The 25669-nt window shown below is 48.3% G+C and overlaps 1 protein-coding gene across 4 annotated transcripts in view; it reads left to right on the forward strand.

Moving 5' to 3' along the window:
• Positions 1–2834: 2834 nt before the first annotated feature.
• Positions 2835–25669, forward strand: part of grnb (granulin b) — a 137586-nt gene continuing 114751 nt past the window's right edge. The window contains exons 1-2 of one of the 4 annotated variants that reach the window (XM_072487043.1): positions 2850–2966; positions 4735–4790. Coding sequence is in view for 1 of the 4 variants with exons in the window: in XM_072487040.1 (XP_072343141.1) it covers positions 16360–16452 (93 nt within the window). In the remaining 3 variants the exon portion in view is untranslated. Of the gene's footprint in view, positions 3036–4734; positions 4791–16348; positions 16453–25669 lie in introns of those variants that run through there. The other 3 variants (XM_072487041.1, XM_072487042.1, XM_072487040.1) reach the window with 3 other exon arrangements.

Consider the following 25669-nt stretch of genomic DNA (forward strand, 5'->3'; position numbering starts at 1 on the left):
CCGGACACCACGCTCCACGAGGCCACCAATCTGGCTGCAATCCCGCCTGTCACGGCGCCGTTGTCCCCACCTCCACCTCTCAGGCGGTCGACAAGGATCCAATGCCAGCCCCAGAGATTGGATTTATAAATATTTCCTTTGTACATATTGTTCTGTATCTGCACGCTAGACACCTTACATGTACATATGCATTCACTCGCCATTTGCTGTAAATAGTTATATCTGTTAAATATGTTGTATATGCTCTAAGCAACCGACAAATCTTTTTTAAAAAGGGGGGATGTCATAATATGCACCCAAGCATCATGAGGTAAAAACAGGCAGTGACAGATACCCAGGTTAGCCAATCAACAAAACCAATCACCAGACAGAACATGAGAGGGGGGCTTCCAACTATAAAACACACGAGGCATCAGCACTCCGCCTCTTTCCACTGGTGACAACTGTAGTGACGGTCAGGGTGTATATATCAGTCAGCACCTTCTACACGTGGATCAGAGCTAGCCTGGTCTAGTAATTTAGAGTTAGGACACTTAAGAGTAGTAGAGTGTCAACCCACAGCAAGCTGTGTGCATTGTTACAGAAGTTCAATAAATCGTATTGAACCAACGCCTATGTTTGATGTATGCTTTACAGTTCACCTGCATCCTGTTGCTGTCCATGTTACCCCAAGGTGAATAACACGCAGCCGATACGGGAATTGAACCCGCGCAGCTGGCATTGTTCTGCAGTACAAGCCAGCTTTTTAGCCCACTGTGCTAAACCAGCCCCTAACTCTGTTTCTCGCTCCATAGACGCTGCCAATTCTTTTCCAGCACTTTCTGTTTTTATTTATAATCAACCCAGGGATGGGAAAAACAAGAGGAGTTAGTTCAGCCCCCCTCACCTGTACTTTACAATATGAACAGGCTGGATTCTCCGATCACCGACGCCAAAATTACGATTGACTGGAGAATCCACGTTTACACTGGAATCCGTTTTTGCAATGCTCCACCCCCTCAAAAACGGCATACTCGCACTCCATATGGATGGCCTCAGGACGTCACCTGAGTCCATCCCTCGATCCTCCGCCCCCGATGGGCCGAGTCCCCGACGGGACATGTGTGCTCACACTGTTCGGGGACCTCCCGTGGTGGCTGTGGATGAGTCCAGTGCCGACACAGTCGGGGCGGGGGGGGAGGGGGGGGAAATGTTTTTGACAGGCCGGGTCCGCGCGCGGCCGGTGCCATGTTGCACTGCACTGCGGCCTGCATGGACCGCCTTATCCACAGGTAAAGCCGGGGACTTTACGCTAGCCCCCCACCGGACTGAGGATCGGGCAGCGCCGACTTTCTGGTCCTAAGACCAGACTGTCCTGCGGACATAGCCGCAAGATCGGAGAATCCAGCCCATGAATCGGGTGCAGGAGTAGGCCACTCGGCCCCTCAAGCCTGCTTCATCATTCAATAAGATGACAGATCTGAACGTAACCTCAACCCCAGGTCAGTAGACCTCCTGGAGAGCTGCCTCCTAGCCCTGGCCAAAGTGCACATTGACCGTTATATGGCTAAGTGGGCTCCTCAATCTGACTGCTTCCTCATTACTGCATAACTGCCTACCGTGCACTTGGCATCGGCTGCGACACTTGAGATATTCTGTAACCAGTAGGCGCAGGAGGGATTGGCATATTCTCTATGGAGAATAATATCCTGATTTAATCAGATAAAAATTTTCAAATTTACTTTGTTTGCGGCCCATTGGAACGGGGGACTTTGTGCTGATTGCACTGCTGATTGACAGGGTCATCATTGTTGTTCAAGAAGTGGTCAACAAGTGGTTAAAGCAAATTACTGCGGATTCTGGAATCTGAAACAAAAACCGGAAATACTGGAGAATCTCAGCAGGTCATTGGTAAGAAGTCTTACAACACCAGGTTAAAGTCCAATAGGTTTATTTTGGACTTTAACCTGGTGTTGTAAGACTTCTTACTGTGCTCACCCCAGTCCAACGCCGGCATCTCACATCAGCTGCGGGATTCTCCACTCCCACACCGAAGTGGCCGCGCCGTCGTGAATGCCGTCGAGGTTCACGACGGCCAGGATCGGGGCCGCGTCATCTACACGCGCCAGGCCTTGTTGCCCGCCTAAAAGCGTCGCCGCATAGATGACGCGGCCGGCGCCGCAAAACAGGTATCAACCGCGCATGCGTAGTTGCCGTCCTCTCTAAGTCCGCCCCGCAAGAAGATGGGGGACGGATCTTGCTGGGCCGCGGAAGGAAGGAGGTCCTCCTTCAGAGAGGACAGCCCGACGATTGGTGGGCACCAATCGCGGGCCACCCGAAATTCCAGGTAAAGCCCGGTGCAGCATCCCCCCTCGCCCCCCCCCCACAGGCCGCCCCCCCAGTGTTCACGCACCGCCCACGACTGCAGAGACCAGGTGTGGACGGCGCCAGGGGGGGGGAAACCCGCCGTTTTGGCCTGGCCGCTCGGCCCATCCGGGCCTCAGAATAGCGGGGGTGCCGGAGAATCGCCATTTTCCGAATCACCGGCCTGTGGCCCGCGATACTCGACCGGGCCGTTCCCGCCGCTTGGGAGAATCGCGGGAGGGCGTCGGACCGGCGTCCCTGGAAATTTTGGCGGCCCAGGCGGTTCTCCCAACCGGCGTGGGAGTGGAGAATCGCGCCCCAGGTCTTTGGAGACAGAGTCCTGCCTCTTGCGGTAATTCGCGCCCCCTTACCGCGTCACGCCTTCTCGCATCCCACCCCATCCCCCCCACCCCCATTGCCACGCCCCGCCCTTCCCCCACCCCACCCTCCACCGCTCCTTTGCCCCGCCCCCTCGCACTCTTTCCCGCCCCCTTCCCTCACTGAGCCCCGCCCCCTGCGAGCTCTGGCTCTGCGCAGCCCATTCGTCGCTCATGTGACCGGCTTTTCGCCCATTCCGGGAAGGGAGCGGGATCGGCTGGCGGAGGTTGTGCAGCGGCGGAGCGGTGAGTCCCCGGGGTCGGTCTGGTCAGCCGCCGGACGAGGAAGATTGACAGGGTAGCCGGATCAAAGTGGTAAAGCAGCCCTGGGCGAACGGAGGTGGCGGGGATTAACGGCATGAGCACAGAGCTGGAGTTTCATTCTCACTGACAGACCCCCACCCCTCCCAACACCTCACCCCCCCCCGCACCCCCACACACTTTACCCCCCCCAACCCCCACAGGCTTCCCCCCCCCCCCAAACTCCCGAAAAAGACTCCCAATCACAGAGACCCGAACCCATACCCACCTCACAGACTCCCCCCAAAACTCCAGACTCTCCCCAAACACCTGCATAGACCCCCCACCCCCTCTCACAGACCTTCCCAAACACCTCAGCCAGCAACCCCCCCCCCCCCAAGCCGGAGACACCCTCTCTTTCCCCCCCCCCTAAGCCAGAGATCCCCCCCCTAAGCCAGAGATCCCCCCCCCCAAGCCAGAGATCCCCCCCCCAAGCCAGAGATCCCCCCGCCCAAGCCAGAGATCCCCCCCCCAAGCCAGAGATCCCCCCCAAGCCAGAGATCCCCCCCAAGCCAGAGATCCCCCCCCAAGCCAGAGATCCCCCCCCAAGCCAGAGATCCCCCCCCAAGCCAGAGATCCCCCCCCAAGCCAGAGATCCCCCCCCAAGCCAGAGATCCCCCCCCCCAAGCCAGAGATCCCCCCCCCAAGCCAGAGATCCCCCTCCCAAGCCAGAGATCCCCCTCCCAAGCCAGAGATCCCCCTCCCAAGCCAGAGATCCCCCTCCCAAGCCAGAGATCCCCCTCCCAAGCCAGAGATCCCCCCCAAGCCAGAGATCCCCCCCCAAGCCAGAGATCCCCCCCCCAAGCCAGAGATCCCCCCCCAAGCCGGAGCCCCCCCCCCCAAGCCGGAGGCCCCCCCCAAGCCGGAGGACCCCCCCAAAGCCGGAGGACCCCCCCCCCCCAATCCGTAGGCCCCCCCCAATCCGTAGGCCCCCCCCCAATCCGTAGGGCCCCCCCCCAATCCGTAGGCCCCCCCCCAATCCGGAGCCCCCCCCCCCAATCCGGAGCCCCCCCCCCCACCCAATCCAGAGCCCCCCCCCCCCAATCCGGAGCCCCCCCCCCCCCCAAGCCGCAGATCCCCCCCCCCCCCAGCCGGAGACCCACTCTTTCCCCCCCCCCCCCCCCCCCCCAAGCTGGAAACCCCCTCTCTCCCCCTCCCCAGCTGGAGACCCCCCCCCCCCCCCCCAATGCGGACCTGGGACCCCAGGGAAGACAAAGTCCTTGGTAGTGATGCAGGTAGTAACCGAAATGCTATGAGCCTAGTGACTGTGCCATATCCTATGCTGTATCAAACCTATTTCGCCTCTTGTAGTCATTGACTTGGTAGCTTTTAGGGACCAGACAGCAGCTCCCATCAGAAAAGGTACATGACACAAGGAGAGAATAGAGAGGAAAAGAGAAGGAAAGTACAATTCAAAAAGTAACAGGCACTTTAATGTTCTTTTTGTGACCTTGCTGCTGTTGCGACTTAAGGAAGCCTGTGAGGCCCTTTTCTTTCCAAATGCAGAGCAAGTTGTTTTTTTGATTAGTGGGACCTTCTGTTGCCTTGCATTGTGTAATGTGTTAGCAAGGATCTCTTGATCCTGGTTTTGATATTGCACAAGGAAGTAAATTCTAATACAAGGAGTCCTGTGGCTTTGGATGTGTTCCCTGAAACGTTGTGCTGTAAAATGATCATCTTACACATATTTACAAAATAACATTTATTTCCCTAGGTATTCCTTGGCCTTTCTCACGTGTCTCTGGCCGTGGGACTGCTGACCTTCAGGGTGTAAGTGTGTTCGGAATTGCTTGCACAGAAACAAATCCAGTTGGTTTTTATGTTGTTTGTATTCCAAATAAACCTGCTACCACTCAAATTACTTCATGCCACTCTGCACCTTTTATTGTTTTAGAATGAACCCAGCCCTCATATTAATGTCCTGCAAGTAATTTGAGTAAAGGTTTAAGAAAAATTTGTACATAGTTATTACAGCTTTGGATGAAATTGACAGGAGGCTTGTATTCTCCATTACTTGGCTTCTGGAAACACCAATGAATGTGGCTTTGCTAAAACAACTTTTAAGAGTCTTTAACTAACGGCTGCCATGTTGAAGCAGCATTGGGTTATGGGTTATATTATCTAGTCATTTTTGATCTGCCCTAACTTTGGCTACTACTTGTCCTGGATCCATCTCACCAAGCTATATGCACTATTCTCTTGGAGCTACTCAGTTTTTGTGCAAGGAATTGTGGTGTTTGTGAGTTGCACTTATTGCAGGGAAATAAAATCTGTATGCACCGCAATTTGCTGGGATCAGAACTCAAATGTGGGGAATGAAATATCTGGGCTACTTTCTGAAATTCTACTGGAGGTGATCCATATGTTGTGGTCACTGCACCTTTTGTACGATGCTGAAATATCTGAGAAATTTCATTGATAGTGTACTGTTAAGAGCTTTGTAATCTTGTCTTATGTCAAGTTGTAAGTCATTTTGGTAAATGATGACCTTTTTCTTGGCTTACTGGGGTGACGTAGGTCTTGCAAGACATTGCTCAGTTCATTTGTGGACAGCAGACCTTAAAAGAGGGGATGTTGAAATCAGAATTTGTCACTCGGTGACTTTCCGTCCAGAAATATACCAGCTTGGCAGCAGGAAACTGTGGTGCCAGCGAGAATTCTTGTGTAAGGTTTTTGACAGAATGTGGTTAATCTGGTGCGAGTGTTGCTTTGAGGCTGTATCCTTTTGAAAAAACCCAACAGTAGCAAAGCCTGATAGCTGGACTTGATACTTAGGTCCGAACCTTTCGATGACCTGAACTTTTAGACCTATTTTGTACAATCCCTCCACACTTTTTTGTGTTGCCAGCGCAATACAGCTATGTGACAATACCCGAGCCGGATTATAATGGGAGGGCATTGTTATCCCCTTCCACACTAGGGGCTGAATAATAAGACCATACGACATAGGAACAGAAGTAGGCCAATCGGCCCACCGAGTCTGCTCTGCCATTCAATGAGATAATGACTGATCTCAAATGATAATCCTCAGCTCCACTTTCCCACCTTATCCCCATAACCCTTGATTCCTTTACTGATTAAAAATCCATCTATCTCAGCCTTGAACATATCTAACAATCCAGCCTCCACAGTCTTCTGCCATAAAGAATTCCACAGATTCAAGAGGATACCCACCTTACTTTGAAATTATGCCTTCTGAACCTAGATTCTCCCACAAGGGGAAACAACCCCATAGCATCTACCCTGCCAAGCCCCCTGAGAATCTTGTATATCTCCATAATGTTACCCCTCATTCTTCTAAGCTTCAATGAGTACAGGCCCAACCTAATTAACCTCCCCATAAGAAAATCCCTCCATACCCAGGATCAACCTAGTGAACCTACTCTGGACTGTCTCCAATGCCACTATCTTTCCTTGGATAAGGGGATCAAAAATGTGCATAGTATTCCAGGTGTGGTCTAACCAGTTTTAGCACAATCTCTCTATTTGTGTACTCGCAAGACCAACATTCCATTTGCTTCCCTATTACCTGCTGAACTTGCATGCTAGCTGTTTGTGATTTCTGCACAAGGACCCCCAAATCCCTATGAACTGCAGCTCTTCCTCCAGTTAAATGTTAAATTCCTTTATCCTTTCTTCCAAAGTGCATAACTCCATATTTTCCTACATTATATCATCTGCCATTTTTTTGCCCACTCACATGACCTGTCCATTCCTCTGGACTCGTTATGGGGGAGACGAATGGCAAGCCTTCTTGGAAACCATGTCGATGTGTAACCGATTGACAATGTGCTGAGACGCCCCACAGCATTAAAGCATTGCGGGACTCATTACAAAGGGCCTAATGGGTCTTTCGCACCTTGTTGAGGCGCTGGTCTCGCCTTCTGGCATTGCCAGCCAATTCGATTGGCCAGCAGCTCCATCAATCCTAGCAGTGCCAGGAAAGTACATTGGTAGTTGCCTGGACTTCAGCCGAAGAGAAGAGCCTAAGACCTAGGATCCCTGGAGTCGTTAAGTCGGGTTTGAGGGCAGCAAGGTGGCGCAGGGTTTTCGCCTCCCACAACCCAAAGATGTGCAGGATAGGTGGATTGGCCACACTAAATTGCCCCTTAATTGGAAAAAATGAATTGGACAATAAATGTTTTTAAAAAGTCTGGGGTTTGAAATGTTGGGGCGAGAGGCAGTGGTGGAGAGAGGGTGCATTTAAGAGATGGAGCGGTTAGGAATTAAGTGGGATCAGTCTAAGGGGGTTAATAGTTTTATTTCTTGGGTCTAAACTTGTCATGTAACCGTGGGAATTTGACATTTAAAAGTGATAGTGGCCTGAATTCACTGCAAGAGACTGACTAGAGGTTTTATGCATGTGTTGCTTCACTAAGCTTGCACAATGTATCACTGCCAATGCAGGAAAGATGGTCCTTGAACCAGTGTTTCGTATGATTCCTTTCATTCATCAACTATCACTTGAGAGTCCTTAATCCAAAAGATCAAAATATTATTTTCAGATGCAGCTCGTGCTTATTAATGTACTGCTGACACCTTACAGTATGAAAATTTCACACACTGGCTAACCTTTAATGAAATTCAAGACACTACAGAGATCTGTTTAAGCTAGTTTTGAATGGTCATTTAAAAAATAATTTTGTTGAAGTTCTCCAGAAGGCATTGGTTCTGTGGAGATTCCACCGGTGTCTCGTACCCTCTCATATTTGTTTTAGCAGCCACTATACCTTTGTGAGTCTTAATGAGTGTCAGAGGTTTGACTGATACGCATCAAAGCAGAGCTTTTACCATGCCTCTACTGAGATGGTTGTTGTTATGCACTTCCAGTAGTGGAAGCTATATAATGATAAGGAGCTTTTCCTGATTTTCCCCTCAACCCACCTTCCTAAATCGGCCATTGGTAACCATATTGCCATCTCAAGTCAAATCAACTAATCAGGGGGATTGAGCGCATTTTGCTGGCATTTATGCATCACATGAGTCTCTACCATTGCAGCATCTAGCTCAACTCAATATTTGGCATTTCATTCTGTTCCTTTTTCAGTTTCCTTTTGAAAACATCTAACCTTCTGGCTTCAACCAATCCCTGTAGTGGCAAGCTTCACTTCCACTTACTGAATAAAAAAACACCTCATTATTTCCCTGTTCCATTTATTGGTAACCATCTTGTATTTGTTGTCTCTAATTTTTGATTCTTCGAAGAGTGGAAACATTCGCTCCATGTCTACCCTGTCAGCCCTTCATAATTTAAAAGATCTCTATCATGTCTCCTTTGAGCTTGCTCTTTTTGAAAGAAATAAACTCAAATCCTGATTTCCTGTAATCTCACAGTTCTGGTTGTCACAAAGCATGCTGATGTTATTTTGCAAGGGTATTGCAACTTGGAACACTGGTTCGTAGGGTTGTATAGTTTATTCTGTTTGTGAGAAGACGAGTGAAGCTGCAGTGAAAATAAATAGCCCAGTCATCAAATAACAATTATTAAAGTCTAAAGTAAAGAAAAGGCAAATACCGAAAAGACAAGCCAAACTACTCGCATGCAATTAAGATGTGTGATTTATTGAATACAGTTTTGAAAGAACGTACCCATTGTTCCAAAATACATCTACAATACCTGAATTAAGAATTCCCTGTTCCCCAAAAATCATCCGAATTGAATAACCAACTATAGCTACCACACAATACAGGGTACTCAAATCTGGGAATCATCTTTCTATGGTCCAGTGAAGATATTTTAAAACTGCTGTTACAAAGGTTTTCGACACTGCCTTGGCTCTAAGACTTAGAAGCTTGTTTGCTGTAAACTTGACCTTCAGACTGGGTGGCTGGAAACTGGCCTGTCAGCTTTGTGAGACTACTAGATGTTCCTTCCTTCTTTCTCATGGACTGATAAATTATACCTTTGTTGTTTCAAGCACCATCCTTGTCCTTGTAAAGATATATTCGGCTGTCTTCCCTCATTAACTTCCTTGTATATACATTAACATAGTCTATAACCTATTTCTTCTCCATCAGCTATTCACACTTGATTATTACCTATTACCATTCAAAACTTATTACTGGGAGAGACACATACCAATTGAGGCCCTTTGAATGGCATCTATGCTGTCTCCAGGCAGATTCATGACATGGTGCCATCCTTGTAAATTCCTTTGCACTTCCTCCTGTGCTTCCATGTCCTTTTAATAGTATGGGCACCTGACTAGCACCTATTCATGACTACTTTTATGGATACATCTCCGAGAAATTCCAGCTCATTATAACGAAGCAATTAGATTTGTGATTCTGACTTTTGTGATTTGATGACCATTATTATCGGGAGGTTTATGGGTGGGTTTAGCTGAATTGGCTGGACAGCTGGTTTGTGAAGCAGAGCACTGCCAGCAATGTGGGTTCAATCGCCCTACTGGCCAAGGTTTGTAGAGTCATAGAATCTGCAGTGCAGAAGGAGGCCATTCGGCCCGTCGAGTCTGCACCGGCCCTTGTAAAGAGCACCCTACCCAAGCCTGTAGCCCCACCTAACCTTTTTGGACACTAAAGACAGTCCACCTAACCAGCAGATATTTGGACTGTGGGAGAAAACCGGAGCACCTGGAGGAAATCCACGCATACACGGGGAAAATGTGCAGTCTCCACACAGACAGTGACCCAAGCTGGGAATCTAGGACCCTGGCTCTGTGAAGCCACCCTGCTTCTCAACCTTGCCCCTAGCCTGAGGTGTGATAATCCTCAGGTTAAATCAACTCCAAGGGGAAAGCAGCCTATGGTCATCTGGAACAATGGCAAATTTACCGCTGTCTATTATGGGGAGGTGAATTTGATCAAGTCTGGGCATTTGTGACGGTGCTTGTAAAGGAAGAAAGAGTAACAATTCTTTTTTTTTAAGCCTTTGTGGCAATATTATGAAAAACACAATTTTGTCATTTATTCAATTTGAATTGAAAATATTCAAGTAATTAATGAAATACAACAAGAACATGCTGAACAATCTGATGTTATGACGCGGTGCTTCAACTTAACGGATGGATGAGATGGGAGCAATGGGAGGTTATGAATTAAAAAAAAAAAAAAAAAAAACATTTTTTATTAAGGTTTTTTAACGACACAATTTTTCCCCTTACAAACAGTAACCCCCCCCCCGGTAACGAAATAACGCAAAATCTCCCTGAGCAAGATATACACATGGCAAGATGGTATATTTACATAGCTTTATACACTGGCTCTTGGCCGCACCTACCGTTTCCCCCCACCCTCCATGCCATCTCCCGCTCGTCCATCCCCTCAAACAATCTCTCGTGTCTCTCCCCCCCCCCCCCCCCCCAGGGTTGCTGCTGCTGCTGACCGACCTTCTTCTAACGCTCCGCGAGATATTCTAGGAACGGTTGCCACCGCCTGTAAAACCCCTGTGCAGACCCTCTCAAAGCAAACTTAATTTTCTCCAATTTTATGAACCCCACCATGTCGTTAATCCAGGCTAGGGGGCTTCGCCTCCTTCCACGATAGCAAGACCCTTCGCCGGGCTACTAGGGACGCAAAGGCCAGAATTCCGGCCTCTTTCGCCTCCTGCACTCCCGGCTCATCCACTACTCCAAATATTGCTAGTCCCCAGCTTGGCTTGACCCGGATTTTCACCACCTGGGATATTACTCCCGCCACTCCTCTCCAGAACCCCTCCAATGCCGGGCATGACCAAAACATATGGACATGGTTCGCCGGGCTCCCTGAACATCTTTCACATCTATCCTCTACCCCACAGAACCTACTCAGCTTCGCCCTCGTCAAATGCGCCCTGTGAACCACCTTAAATTGTATCCGACTGAGCCTGGCACACGAGGAGGAGGTATTAACCCTACCCAGGGCATCAGCCCATAGCCCTCCCTCAATCTCCTCCCCCAGCTCCTCCTCCCATTTACCTTTCAATTCTTCTACTAGCGCTTCCCCCTCTTCTTTCATCTCTTGGTATATTTCCGACACCTTGCCCTCCCCGACCCATACCCCCGAGATCACCCTATCTTGAACCTCTTGTGCCGGGAGCAACGGAAATTCCCTCAACTGTCGCCTCACAAAAGCCCTCACCTGCATATATCTAAATGCATTTCCCAGGGGTAACTCAAATTTCTCCTCCAGTGCCCCTAGGCTCGCAAATGTCCTGTCAATGAACAGGTCCCCCATTCTTCTTATCCCCGCCCGATGCCAGCCTTGGAACCCCCCCGTCCATCTTCCCCGGGACAAACCGGTGGTTACCCCTGGTCGGGGACGACACCGATGCTCCCATTGCACCCCTGTGCTTTCTCCACTGGCCCCAGATCCTTGCCGCCACCACCGGGCTTGTGTATTTTGTCGGCGAGAGCGGCAGCGGTGCCGTTACCAACGCCCTCAGGCTCGTTCCTTTACAGGACGCCATCTCCATCCTCTTCCATGCCGCCCCCTCTCCCTCCATGACCCACTTGCGGATCATCGCCACGTTTGCTGCCCAGTAATAACTCTCTAGGTTTGGCAAAGCCAACCCTCCTCAGTCCCTGTTGCGTTCCAAGAACCCTCTCCTAACCCTCGGGGTCTTATTTGCCCACACATACCCCATAATACTCCTACCTACTCTCTTGAAAAAGCCCTTGGTGATCACGATGGGGAGGCACGGAAACACGAACAAAAACCTCGGAAGGACCACCATTTTGACCGACTGCACTCTACCCGCCAACGAGAGCGGGAGCATGTCCCATCTTTTAAAATCCTCCTCCATTTGCTCCACCACCCTCGTCAAATTCAGTTTATGTAGGGCCCCCCAACTTCTGGCTATCTGGATCCCCAGATACCGAAAACTCCTCTCCGCCCTCCTCAGCGGCAGGTCCCCTATCTCTCTTTCTTGGTCCCCTGCCTGTAATACAAAAAGCTCACTCTTCTCTACATTAAGCTTGTAGCCCGAGAACTCTCCAAACTCCTTCAGAGTCTGCATGACCTCCACCATCCCCTCCATTGGGTCCGCCACGTATAGCAGCAGGTCATCCGCATATAGCGATACCCGATGCTCCTCTCCCCCGCGGACTATCCCCCTCCATTTCTGAGACTCCCTAAGTGATATGGCCAAGGGTTCGATCGCCAATGCAAACAACGGGGGGGGGGGGGGGGGGAGACAGGGGGCACCCCTGTCTCGTCCCTCGGCACAGCCAAAAGTACTCCGACCTCCGCCGGCCGTCACCACACTCGCCACGGGGGCGCTGTAAAGGAGCTTAACCCATCTAATAAACCCTCCCCCGAACCCAAACCTGCGCAATACCTCCCAGAGGTACTCCCACTCTTCTCGGTCAAAGGCTTTTTCCGCGTCCATAGCTGCCACTATCTCTGCCTCTCCCTCCCCCGATGTTATCATCACGTTTAAGAGCCGCCGCACATTGGTATTTAACTGCCTGCCCTTTATGAATCCCGTTTGGTCCTCGTGAATCACCCCCGGGACACAGTCCTCAATCCTAGTGGCCAGTACCTTCGCCAATAGCTTAGCATCCACATTGAGGAGCGAAATCGGCCTGTACGATCCACATTGCAGTGGATCCGTGCCTCGCTTTAGAATCAAGTAGATTGTCGCCTCCGACATTGTCTGGGGCAGGGTTCCCTCCTCTCTTGCCTCGTTGAAGGTCCTCACTAGTAGCGGGGCCAGCAGGTCCACATATTTTCTATAGAACTCCACCGGGAACCCGTCCGACCCCGGGGCCTTCCCCGCCTGCATGCTCCCCAAACCCTTACTCAACTCCTCCAACCCAATTGGTGCCCCCAAACCAACCGCCTCCTGCTCCTCCACCCTCGGGAACCCCAGCTGGTCCAGGAATCGCCTCATCCCACCTTTCTCCCCCCCCCCCCCCCCCGGGGGCTGGGATCTGTACAGCTCTTCATAGAAGTCCTTGAATACCGTATTTATTTTCGTTGCACTTCGAACCGTGGCTCCCCTTCCATCTTTGATTCCCCCTATTTCCCTCGCTGCCGCCCTCTTATGGAGCTGGTGCGCCAGCATCCGACTAGCCTTTTCCCCTTACTCGTAAGTCGCCCCTTGCGCCTTCCTCCACTGTGCCTCCGCCTTGCCCGTGCTCAGCAGGTCAAACTCCGTCTGAAGCCGTTGCCTTTCCCCAAGTAATCTTTCCTCTGGGGCCTCTGTGTATCTCCTGTCCACTCGCAAGATCTCCCCTACTAACCTCTCCCTTTCCATTCCCTCTGTCTTTTCCCTATGAGCCCTGATGGAGATCAGCTCTCCCCTGATCACCGCCTTCAACGCCTCCCATACCACCCCCACTCGCACCTCCCCGTTGTCGTTGGCCTCCAAGTACCTTTCAATACACCCCCTCACCTTCCCACACACCACCTCATCGGCCAGCAGTCCCACATCCAGCCGCCACAGCGGGCGTTGGTCCCCCTCCTCTCCCAGCTCCAATTCCACCCAGTGCGGGGCATGGTCCGAAACGGCTATGGCCGAATACTCCGTCCCCTCCACTCTCTGGATGAGCACCCTGCCCAGAACAAAGAAATCTATCCGGGAGTAAGCCTTATGCACGTGGGAGAAAAAAGAAAATTCCCTGGCCTGCGGTCTTGCAAACCTCCATGGGTCCACTCCCCCCATCTGATCCATAAACCCTCTAAGTACCTTGGCCGCCGCCGGCCTCCTTCCTGTCCTTGATCTGGAGTGGCCCAGTGCTGGGTCCAGCACTGTATTGAAGTCCCCTCCCATTATCAGTCCTCCTACCTCCAGGTCCGGAATGCACCCCAACATGCGCTTCATAAATCCCGCATCATCCCAGTTCGGGGCGTATACATTTACCAACACCACCCACGTCCCTTGCAACCTACCACTCATCATCACATATCTCCCTCCATTATCCGCTACGATAGTCTTGGCCTCAAATGACACATGCTTTCCTACCAGAATTGCCATCCCTCTATTTTTTGCGTCCAATCCCGAGTGAAATACCTGTCCTACCCATCCCTTTCTTAACCTGACCTGGTCCGCCACCTTCAGGTGTGTCTCTTGGAGCATTGCACGTCTGCCTTCAGTCCCCTCAAGTGCGCGAACACTCGAGCCCGCTTCACCGGCCCATTCAGGCCCCTCACGTTCCACGTTATCAGCCGGATTGGAGGGACTCTCAACCCCCCCCCCCGCCGCCGACTAGCCATCTCCTTTTCTGGGCCAGTCCCTTGTCCGCGTCTCCCTCACTCTCCAGTCCCCCAGCCGGGGGACCCCCGTCCCAGCCACCTCTTCTGTGTCCTGTTCTCTTTCGGTCAGTGCAGCAGCAACCCCTTCACCTGTCATTGAATTTCATCTTCTGTGATGTATTGAACGCAATACATTTCTATTGGATAAAGCCATATCCTGGTTAATCATAGAATTTACAGTGCAGGAGGAGGCCATTCAGCCCATCGAGTCTGTACCGGCTCTTGGAAAGAGCACCCACCTCCACCCTATCCCCATAACCCAGTAACCCCACCCAACACTATGGGCAATTTTGGACACTAAGGGCAATTTATCATGGCCAATCCACCTAACCTGCACATCTTTGGACTGTGGGAAGAAACCGGAGCACCCGGAGGAAACCCACGCACACATGGGGAGGATGTGCAGACTCCGTACAGACAGTGACCCAAGCCGGAATCGAACCTGGGACCCTGGAGCTGTGAAGCAATTGTGCTATCCACGATGCTACCGTGCTGCCCCTGGGGCAACCTGATAAAGGTTTATAAGATCGGGAGGGGCGTGGACCGAGTGGATAGTCAGAAGCTTTCTTCCCATGGTGGAAAGGTCAATTACTAGGGGACATAAGGTTATGGTGCGAGGGGGAAAGTTTAAAGGAGATGCGTGAGGAAAGTATTTTTACACAGTGGGTAAGGAGTGCCTGGAATCCGCTGCTGGGAGAGGTGGTGGACGCAGGTACGATAGCGACGTTTGAGAGGCAAATGCATGAATAGGGTGGGAATAGAGGGATACGGACCCCGGAAGTGTAGACGGATTTTAGTTCAGGCGGGCATCATGTTTGGCGCAGGCTTGGAGGGCCTGATCCTGTGCTGAATGTTCTTGTCAGGACTGGCACAAATCCCACCCAACCAAAAAACACTGGTTGTGGCTGCTGCTGGCGCAGAGATGGTACAGGGCGATTGGTGACCATTTTACACATTTGTCTTGAAGAGGGCCGGTCCGTTTGTGCCTCAATAGAGTACCGAATCACCGCTCGACTGATTTCCAAGGCAGGCTCTTTGATATGGCAGTTGTTTAACCTCAACATCTATGGCTGCATTGTAGCTCTGCTTCTGTCCCTGCAGACAAACTGATTGGGATAACTTCAATTGGCTGCGGTATGTTAAGGCCTTTGAGTGTCACCTGTTAACTGGTTCCGTCATGGTCAACTTCTCAATGTATGAATAGGTATGTTGTGAGATCTCTTTGGCTATTACATAGGGCGATAGTTGAAACCAAAGTTAGAGGCCTTGACATCTTCCATGAAACATCTACTTTTGGTACTCTTTACAGCTGCTGCCTGTCTTTGTTTTAGTTTGCATCAGCATTATTTTACCTTTTGCTGTTGTGTTTTCTATCATTTTCTAGGATTACAAGAGCATGTTATATACCCATTTGGCAAAATACAGTGATTGTTCCTGTAAATGCTTGGGTTTGTACAATGACCAGATGTTTTGTTTATGAAGGTGGATTGTGCTTTTTTGATGCCTACGAGGGGCAGCATTGGAGCTAAAGATGTAAAAATGTAACTGGCAGAGTGCAGACATGCAGGAAATTCAAGAGTTGAAACTCCAGCAGAACTGTAATCACATGATAAACCATTTCATACATAAGCCCTTGAGTTTGCTGAACCAGCAATAAGTTTTATTTCAAAGGATTGCCTTGTTGTATCCACTTAACTGTGCAGATCAGTTTGCTTGAAGGCTTGGGTTCATTGGTACCAATAACTTGACTATTTAACCTGCAAGCTTGGTTCTGTTACATTTCTTGTTAATTATATTGATGAGATATTGCGGAGAATTTGGCTACATAGCCTGGTGCTTATACTTGGGATGGTCAGTCAGCAGTTAAGTTGGTCTTTAATGAATATTTGAATCGGCAACTTTAAGAACAGCAGAGTTGTTTGTTGAGTGGTTTTGATCTGAGTTTGTAAACAGCACCTCCACCTTCTCAGTAGATTGCCAAGAGCAGCTATGTCCTGAGAGTGCATAATCTCCAAGTCAATCAACCACATGAATCCTGGCAGAGGCATATCAGCATTCCTATATTTGCACTGGATTAAAATCCTGTCTAACACCATGTGACAGGATCAGCATTGCAAGGACTGCAGCAGCTCAGACGGAAGACATGCAGCTGCTGCCATGGGAGATGGACAATAAATTTTGGCTTGGCAGGTCTCTATATATTTTAAAAAACAATTCCAAGTTGAAAACTTTTGAGGTAACAGCTTATAATTTAAAGATTTCGCATTCAGTTCTTAAAAAAAAGAAATCGACTGAGCGACTTTTGTCAGTGCTGTTGGTTTTGATCAAATATGCAAAGAGCATTACATGTAAAGTCAGATCACATTTTATTTTAAATTCGCACTAGCAAAATTTTTTTGGATTAACATTCAGATTGGTGAACAAATTTGATTTTTGGTTAAAAGAATTGAAGCTATTGAAACTGCTCAGCAGATGGAGGTACAAAGTGCAGCTATTGTTCTGACTTGCTGTACTCACTTCCTCATAGTCACATGATATTTTCGACAGAACAAGAGGCAACTGGTAGAGGCGCAGCCCAGTTCTTCATCGCTGCGCCCAAGTTTCATTTCTCATAGTGACGGCCGGAGTGTTGGGTATTTCCAGTTTTGCATCTTTCCAAATTGAACTAGCCGACATCTGAATCTTAAGGCTCTGAGGAAACTGTTGTGGTTATTTCTAACAATCCAGAGTTCTAACTACCAGTTATTAGTTAGATCGGCCACCAAGTTGAGATTCTTTTGTTGTATTGTGTTTAAACTGTAGCATTGTGTTTAAACTGTGAAACTTAATTGTGGGTTTTTGAAAGGGGAACCTGTTGATATTTGCTGTACAGTGAATTCTGTAAATTACACCTTGTGACTAACAATCGTTTTTGCAGCTTCCCTATCCCTAGGTTGGAGCTATGCAAATATTCAATGTCAAGCAAGTTTATTTTCCTCTAGCAGGTTGGGTAAAGAGCTCCCGGCTCTAAAAAGCTTTATTTTTTATATAGCCTGCCTCGTGCACTCAGGCATACACCAACTTCACAAGAAGTTGGAAGAAACAAAGCAAGGAGGGGCCAAATGGTCTACTTCTGTTCCTATTTCGTAAGCTGCAAGCAGAAATGCCAGTGATCCCGTTTTGGTGAAAGCTACAAAGACAGCAGCTTTGCAATCGGCCTATAATAATCTTTATTAGTGTCACAGTGGGCTTACATTAACACTGCAATGAAGTTACTGCGAAAATCCCCTAGTCGCCACGGTACGGTGCCTGTTCAGGTACACTGAGGGAGAATTCAGAATGTCCAAGTCACCTAACAAGCATGTCTTTCGGGACTTGTGGGAGGAAACCGGAGCACCCGGAGGAAACCCACGGAGGCACGTGGAGAATGTGCAGACTCTGCAAAGACTGTGATCGAACCTGAGTCCCTGGCGCTGTGAAGCAACAGTGCTAACTACTGTGCTGCTGTGCCGCCCATGTTCTGTGTTGTAACCTGTAAAAGGCATGATGCAGTTAAGGCAGTCTAGTTCGTACTTCGAGTGTACCTGTGGCTTTCTACTGCCTCTTGTATAGAAGTGCCTGGTGTATGTGTTTTGGGTGTGCCTGTTAATACCTTCACTTTAATTAACAAGTGTTTAACTGCAAATAAAGTATCAACCAACCAAAGTTTGCATAACTGGTTGGCCAATTTAATTTTCACAATTAAATTCAAGTCTGTACCGACTCTTCAAATGAGCACTCCACCCATGTCCACCTACCCCATCCTTGCAATCCCATAACCAAACCTGCACATCCCTGGACACTTGAGAGGCAATTTATCATGGCCAATCCACCTACCCCGTACACCTTTGGACTGTTGGAGGAAACCGGAGCTCCTGGAGGAAACCCACGCAGACACGGGGAGAACATAGAAACGCCACACAGACAGTGACCCAAGGCCGGAATTGAACCCGTGTCCTTGGCGCTGCAAGGCAGCAGTGCTAGCCACCGTGCCATTCCCAAAATCAAAGTGGAGAATGTGGCCATCGAACCAACTACATCCCTCGTGCTAAGCGAGTGCTCTACCATTCGAGCTAATTCCCTCAATCGGCCTTGATTGTTGATTTGAAAGAAAGACTTGTGTAGCGCTATTTAAAACCTCAGGATATCTTGAACTGATTTATAACTAATTAAGTACTTTTGGAGTGTCGTAACTAATTTAACAGTCATTTGTGAACAGCAATGAAGTAAACAGCAACTTGTATAGCACCTTTAATAAAGTGAAGCACCCAGGCCATCTGAAAGCACTTTATAGCCAATCTGGTCCTTTTGAATTGTAGGGATGATTATAATGTAGGAAATGCAGGGGCTGGTTTAGCACAGGGCTAAATCGCTGGCTTTGAAAGCAGACCAAGGTAGGCCAGCATCATGGTTCAATTCCCGTACCAGCCTCCTCGAACAGGCGCCGGAATGTGGCGACTAGGGGCTTTTCACAGTAACTTCATTTGAAGCCTACTTGTGACAATAAGCGGTTTTCATTTTCATTTCATTCAAACACACACGAACTGCCACAAACAGAAAAGTAAGAATGACCATATAATCTACATTCATTATGTTCATTGAAAGATAAAGATTGGCCACAACACCATGGTTAACACACCCGCTTTTTATTGAAACAGTTCCATACAATCTTTTATGCCCATTAGAGAGAGAAGTTGGAACCTCTCTTTAATATCTTATTTCAGGGAGGCACGGTAGCACACTGGTTCGCACTGCTGTCTCTCAGCTCCAGAGTCCCAGGTTCAATTCCGGCCTTGGGTAACTGTCTGTGTGGAGTTTGCACTTTCTCCCCGTATCTGTGTGGGTTTCCTCCGGGTGCTCCGAAGATGTGCATGTTAGGTGGATTGACCATGCTAAATTGCCCCTTAATGTCCAAAAAGGTTAGGTTGGGTTACTGGGTTACGGAGATAGGGTGGAGGCGTGGGCTTAAGTAGGGTGCTCTTTCCAAGGGCCCGTGCAGACTCGATAGGCCGAATGGCCTTCTGCACTGTAGGGATTTTCTGATTTTTTGATTCTACATGCTTCATGAGGATTACCAAACTAAAATTGAGGAGAACTGGAGAGGAAGAGGGGATCAGGATGAAATTCCAGAGCTTGGAACCCATGCAGCTGAAAAGAATGCATGAGAGAGCGATGCAAATTGGGAATGTGCAAGAAGACAAAATTGGAGGACTGCATAGGTCTTGAAGAATTGTAGGTGGAGAGGATTACAGCGATAGAGAGAGTTGAGGCATGGAATGATTTGAAAATGAAGTTGTTTTGAATTTTGGTTGGGCCATGATTGTGCCTGTTGTGGAGGGGCCAGGTTCAGGTTAAACTGGTTCTCAACAATGAAGAAATTGTGCTGTTAAAATTTTTTTTAAAAAATACTTTGGAATGGAAAAACCCTAACTATTTCTGGTGAGTTTAATGAGTGTTTGTCACAGACATGCAGCAGCCTCACATTGTAGTTCTTTAGATTTCAATGCAGTCTTTCAGTGAGGCAATGTTACAGCAAAGCCCCTAAAGAAGGGGGCAACTTGAACAACAACTTCCTGATTTGCAGGTTTAACTGTGCCTGTGCAAGGGCTGGTTGTTGCTGTCCAGTTTGCACCTCAATAGCGGTGACCTCTGATTAGTCTCATTGATCATTCTACTACAAAGTCTAGCCTGTTGTGTTCATAATCTCTATCTCTTTTATTGAAATGATGAAAAGTAAGAGGTTATGTTGCTGCAAAACATTGAAGATGTGATTAGCTTTTGAGACCATATTGTCTCCCTTGATTATTCATTAAGTCGACCCATTTAAATCCAGCAGTATGCTACATTACCAGATGTTCTGAAATGTTTTTTTCTTGGGCAGTTGACTTGCTTAATTAGGGAAGTGTGATTTTTGGGGTGCAAATTGAATACACAACTTCTTCTTTTGTTGAACCAAATGCTGAACAATCTTTAAAAAATATAAATGCCTTCTGCTTTCAAAAAAACCTCTGCATTATATTCTGGATTTGTACCATCCTTGTCAACACACTAAGTCAGCAAATGTGATTGCTGGGGGTGGGAAGCATTAGACAGTACGGTGGTGTTGACTGTTTCAAAGGGTTACATTAAGAGAATAAAGATAGATCTTCTGTGATTACTTGCTAATAAGTATGATTGTCCACCTTGGAAACTCCTTGTCACAGGTTGTGAGTTCCTGTGGGTCCTTGCGTGGCTGGTGAGCCTGATCCTAGAGCCGCATCTCCGACTGCACACTTGGCAGGTAGTCCTTGGACTTGACCACTGGTATTCCTGTCTCAGGCTCCTTTTCCGAACCTCTTGTTTTGTGTCCCTTCAGTCGGGAGGATAGTGCAAATAAGTGTCTTCTGAGCAAGGGTCTCGGGCGTTGACATCTAGGGCAGAACGGTAGCTCAGTGGTTAGCACTGTTGCTTTACAGCACCAGGGTTCCAGGTTCCATTCCCGCTTGGGTCACTGTCTGTGCAGCGTCTGCACATTCTCCCCGTGTCTGCGTGGGTTTCCTCCGGGTGCTCTGGTTTCCTCCCACAAGTCACAAAAGACGTGTTTGTTAGGTGAATTGGACATTCTGAATTTTCCCTCTGTGTACCCGAACAGATGCTGGCATGTGGCGATTAGGGGCTTTTTACAGTAACTTCATTGCAGTGTTAATGTAAGCCTACTTGTGACACTAATAAAGATTATTATTATTTTGTTGCATTTCTTGAGGCAAGCCTTCAGGATGTCTTTGAAGTGCATCCTTTGCCCTCCTCTTGCTCAGGAGCCATCTTTGAGCTGGGCGAACAAGATTTGCTTTGGCAGTCGGACTCTGGCATCGTAAACACTTAGTCAGCCCAGTGAAGTTGGTTTCAGATGATCATAGTCTCAGTGCTGGCGCTCTTGGCTTCTTTGAGGCCACTGATGTTAGTACATCTGTCCTCTCAGCTGTTGGGGTGAATCCGTTTCAGACAGCATTGATGGTACCTCTCGAGGGCCTTGAGATGGCGTTTGAATGTAGTCCAGGTTTCTGAGCCGTATAGAAGAGTTGAGAGGATGACTGCCTTGTACACTAGGATCTTGGTGTCAGCACGGATGTTGTGGCCATGAGGACACTCGTCCCGAAGCATCTGAAGGTGACGTTCGCGGATTGGTTACGATATTGAATCTCTGCATCAATGTCAACCTTAGATGAGTGGTGGCTCCCCAGGTAGGAGAAATATTCCATGCTTGGAAGGGTTTCTCTGTTGATTTTGATGGAAGGAGAGACGAGGTCTCTCCCTGTGGCGGGCAGGTAAAGAACTTGAGTCTTAAGGTTGAGGCTGAGACCGATATTTCGGTATGCTTCTGTGAAGGCGGCAAACATGGCTTGGAGATTCTCTTCTGAGAGAGCGGAGGTGAACTCGGCATATTGAAGCTCCACGTGCGATGTCAGTGTTGTTTTCTTCTTGGATTTCAATCGGTTGAGATTGAAAAGCTTTCCGCCCATCCTGTAAATGATGTCTACCCCACTGGGAAGCTTGTTCTTGACCAGGTGAAAGATGATGGCAATGAAGATGGAGAAAAAGGTTGGAGCGATGACACATCCCTGTTTGACCTCTTAAGGTTTCTGTCTTATTTTTGTTGGTGAGAATTGTTGCCAGCATCTTGTTTTGGAGAGTCTGAGAATGTTAATGAATTTCTCTGGACAGTCAGCCTTTGACAGGGTCTTCCACAGTACTTCCCGATTCACTGAGTCAAAAACCTTGGTCAGATTGATGAAGGCCATGTGGAGTGGTTGATGCCCCTGGCATTTCTCTTGAAGCTGTCGGGCAGTGAAAATCATGTCCATTGTTCCACGGTTTGGTTGGACGCCTCATTGACTTTCCTGAAGGATTTCTTCAGATATACTTTCTGCCATTCTAACGAGGTTTCTGATGGTGATCTTCTCGGCGATGGAGATTAGGGAGATTTGTGGTAGTTCCCACAGTCCGCTTTGTCTCTTTCCTTGAAGGTGGTGGTGGTGACAAAACATAAATTTCTTTACCCGTCAGTCTGGCCTCAATAAAACTCGAGATGGATTTGTAGGCATAGCATTAGTTATTTTTATTCGACTTGCAAGTCTGACTTGGTTCACAATCCTGACACAAGCAGTCTCCTAGGTCTCCAGAATCGAGTGAGTTGGAGAACAAAGAAATCTCTACAAACACATTCAAATGGCATCATGTTTCACATACACGATTCCCATAGGTCATCCTATACCCCTCCTGACCTGGCCATACATCCTAATTGGCTCACTTCTCATTCCTTCCCCATGCCTCTTGTTACCCAGCATCCTTTTCTCCTCATACACTAAACACCCCTCCCCTCCTTCCTTGCCATGCTCTCTGAAATCCTTTGTGAACTAACATGAATCAGACCTGCCTACATCTACGTTACAGTAATATATTTAAAGTAACTATTTTATATCACATTCGTCAGTGGCGATGAATGCATTCCTGAGGTTAGCAGGGATTTCTTCTCTGTCCCAGATTTTCAGGAGCAGCTGATGGAGATGATGAGTGATCTCTTCTCCAAGTTTGAAGATCTTCACTGGAATCCTGTCCAATTCTGCGACTTTTCCATTCTTCATGTGTTTAATGGTGGCTTCGGCTTCATCCGTGGTTGATGACAGTCCAAGATCATCTTGGGGCAATTGGGGATTTCCTCAAACACACAAGGGGTTAGGAGTTTGTTTAAGTGTTCTCTCCATTGCAGGCTGATATTTTCTCTGTCTCTCAAAAGGGTTCCGTCTTTACTCCACACCGGTTTGAGGCCTAGGGTGTTGGGTCCATATATTGCCTTATTAGCGCTGAAGAAGCCCAGGGTGCCCTGCTTGTCAATGAGAAGCTGCAGCTCCTTAATTTCCTCACTCCACCCTTGGCTCTTGATTTCTCTAGTTCTTCTTTGTACCTCCATCTTTTGCTGTTTAATAGCTCTCCTCTTACCTTGCTGTTGATCTTGTTTTGTCAGGCAGAGACCGTTTCTCTTGTTGATGAGGTCATGGATGGTGTGGTCTTTCTCACCGAACCAGTCTTTGTGTTTCCTGCTCTTGTAACTGATGGTTTCTTCATTGCTAGAGGTGATGGCTATCTTTAGCTCTGATCAACTTTTCTTCCTCCACTCCATTAGAATGAATGGTTTGGAGATTTTTTGAAGATGCTTAATGTTGACCTTCGAATTTCTGAGTTGTTTCTTCATCTTCCGCTCCTTTGCGTGGAGTCTAATGGACATAGAGGAGCGGATGAGCTGGTGGTCTGACCAGCAGTCATCTGTTCTGGTCATTGTTTTGGTGATGAGGACATCCTTTTGGCCTCTGGATCAGATGGTGACGTAGTCAGTCATGTACCAGTGCTTTGATCATGTATGTCTCCAGCATGTCTTAAACTTCGCTTTTTGGTGGAACAGTATGTTAATGACAAGTTGGTGTTCCAGTTGAGCAGGAGAACTCCTTTTGCGTTGCAATTCCCAACTCCTTCCTTTCCGATGGTTCCTTTCCATAATTGGCAGTCCTTTCCAACCCTGGCTTTGAAGCCCCCAATGGCTTTTTTTATTTATTTAGAAATTTAGAGTACCCAATTCAATTTTTCCAATTAAGGGACAATTTAGTGTGGCCAATCCACCTAACTTACACGTTTTTGGGTTGTAGGGGTGAAACCCACACACATACGGGTAGAATGTGCAAAGATCAGGCAGCACGGTGGCGCAGTGGTTAGCATTGCAGCCTCACGGCGCCGAGGTCCCAGCGGGTCAGGTTGGAGACAGATCAGACTAATTTTGGGGCACCTTTTCCAGCCCTTTCCCCATGAGTGAGCAGAGTGGATCCTGAAGAGGGCTGCTCAGTCGTGAAGAAAGCTGCCGAAACACATTCCTGTTCCTATTCCAAGAGCGAAACAACTAAATTAAACTCCACCCCCTATGTACTGGTTCAAAGCTAGGGACTTCCAGACCTCGCAGTCCTGTCCCCATCACCGATCGCCAAAGGATTTGTTTGTGTTGGGTCTGTGTTGGTTTCCTCCTGGTAGACTCCTTGTGCGGGACATCTGTTTTTACATGGCCATGTCGTTGCACATCAGCAGGCATTGTCCTTAACCGAGGGTGGGTCCAGTTCCAGTGGCAATGGAACCTTGACGACGGGGGATTTTCCTCCTGCTGTAGCCTTCACCTGCCATTGCAGCCATCGATAGGAGTGTCTTACTCCTGATCCGCTGTTGAGGACTTGCTTTGAATTGTGCTTTGTCTGGTTCCTTTACTCCGACCTCACCGTCATGGGTGACCCTGCCAAAAGTTTTGAGATGGCATCGGCCTGGAGATCGGGGGGGGGGGGGTTCTGATGAGAATTTCAAAGGTGTGGCAAAACGGAGAACGGCTGAACAGGGCAAAGTGACTATTTGAAGAATTCTAAAGCACAGCTTTTAAGCAGAACTAATACTGGTTATTGACCTGAGGAAGGTTGGGGTCTGTCAGTACATGACGGCTGTAATGCAGCTAGCAGAATCATGTGAATTTGGACAACTAAAAGATAACCTGATTAAAAATGGATTTGTTTTACGCATGAGGCTGCTTTCAGTGAGAGCAAGTCTACTGAAAAGTGAGAAACTGGCCCTAAAAATGATAGATGTGTGTCAAAATGCGGAATTTGTGAAATATCTGCCATTTAGCAATGTATGGTAGAGCCGACCAGGAGATGCATTATGCTGAGAGACAGTCCAAGCCAAAAGAACGGAGCCAATGCAAACAAAAGGCCAGGATGCAAATACTGCAGAGGGCAGCATATAAGGCAATGTTTTAAAATAAATTTAGAGTACCCAATTAGTTTGTTCCAATTAAAGGGCAATTTAGCGTGGCCATTCATTCTGACCAGCACATCTTTGGGTTGTGGAGGTGAAACCCACGCAGGCACGGGGAGAATGTGCAAACCCCACACAGGCAATGACCCAGGCTGGGACGAATCCGGGTCCTCAAGTGCTGTAGGCAGCAATGCAAACCCCTGTGCCACCTCCGTACAGCAATGTTTTAACTGCAAGAAACAACCATTTCGCACACAAGTGTTTGGCAAAAAAAAAAGCGCCAAACAAGCCTATACGGATTGCAACCGAATCAATCTCAATCTCTCTCTCTCTCTCTCTCTCTCTCTCTCTCTTTTACACACGCCCGCACGTGTTCCCTATGGGCTTCATGTAGATTGCTCTGTGGCAGAAAGCAAAATTTCCAAGGGGAGTTTTTTTTTGCGAATCTCATTGTCACTCCCACTTGGGTTTCTGAAACGTTAATTCCACTTTTAGTGTGTTGAACTGGAACCTCGAGTTGGGTGAAGCTTTACCGTAGAATAATAGGTAAGGAACTTTGTTTGAAAACTTAATTACTGAATCGGATATCTATACTTTTAACTAAACAAAGCAGCTAC

The sequence above is a fragment of the Scyliorhinus torazame genome, chromosome 21 (genome assembly GCF_047496885.1).
Source record: "Scyliorhinus torazame isolate Kashiwa2021f chromosome 21, sScyTor2.1, whole genome shotgun sequence".
Lineage (NCBI taxonomy): Eukaryota > Metazoa > Chordata > Chondrichthyes > Carcharhiniformes > Scyliorhinidae > Scyliorhinus > Scyliorhinus torazame.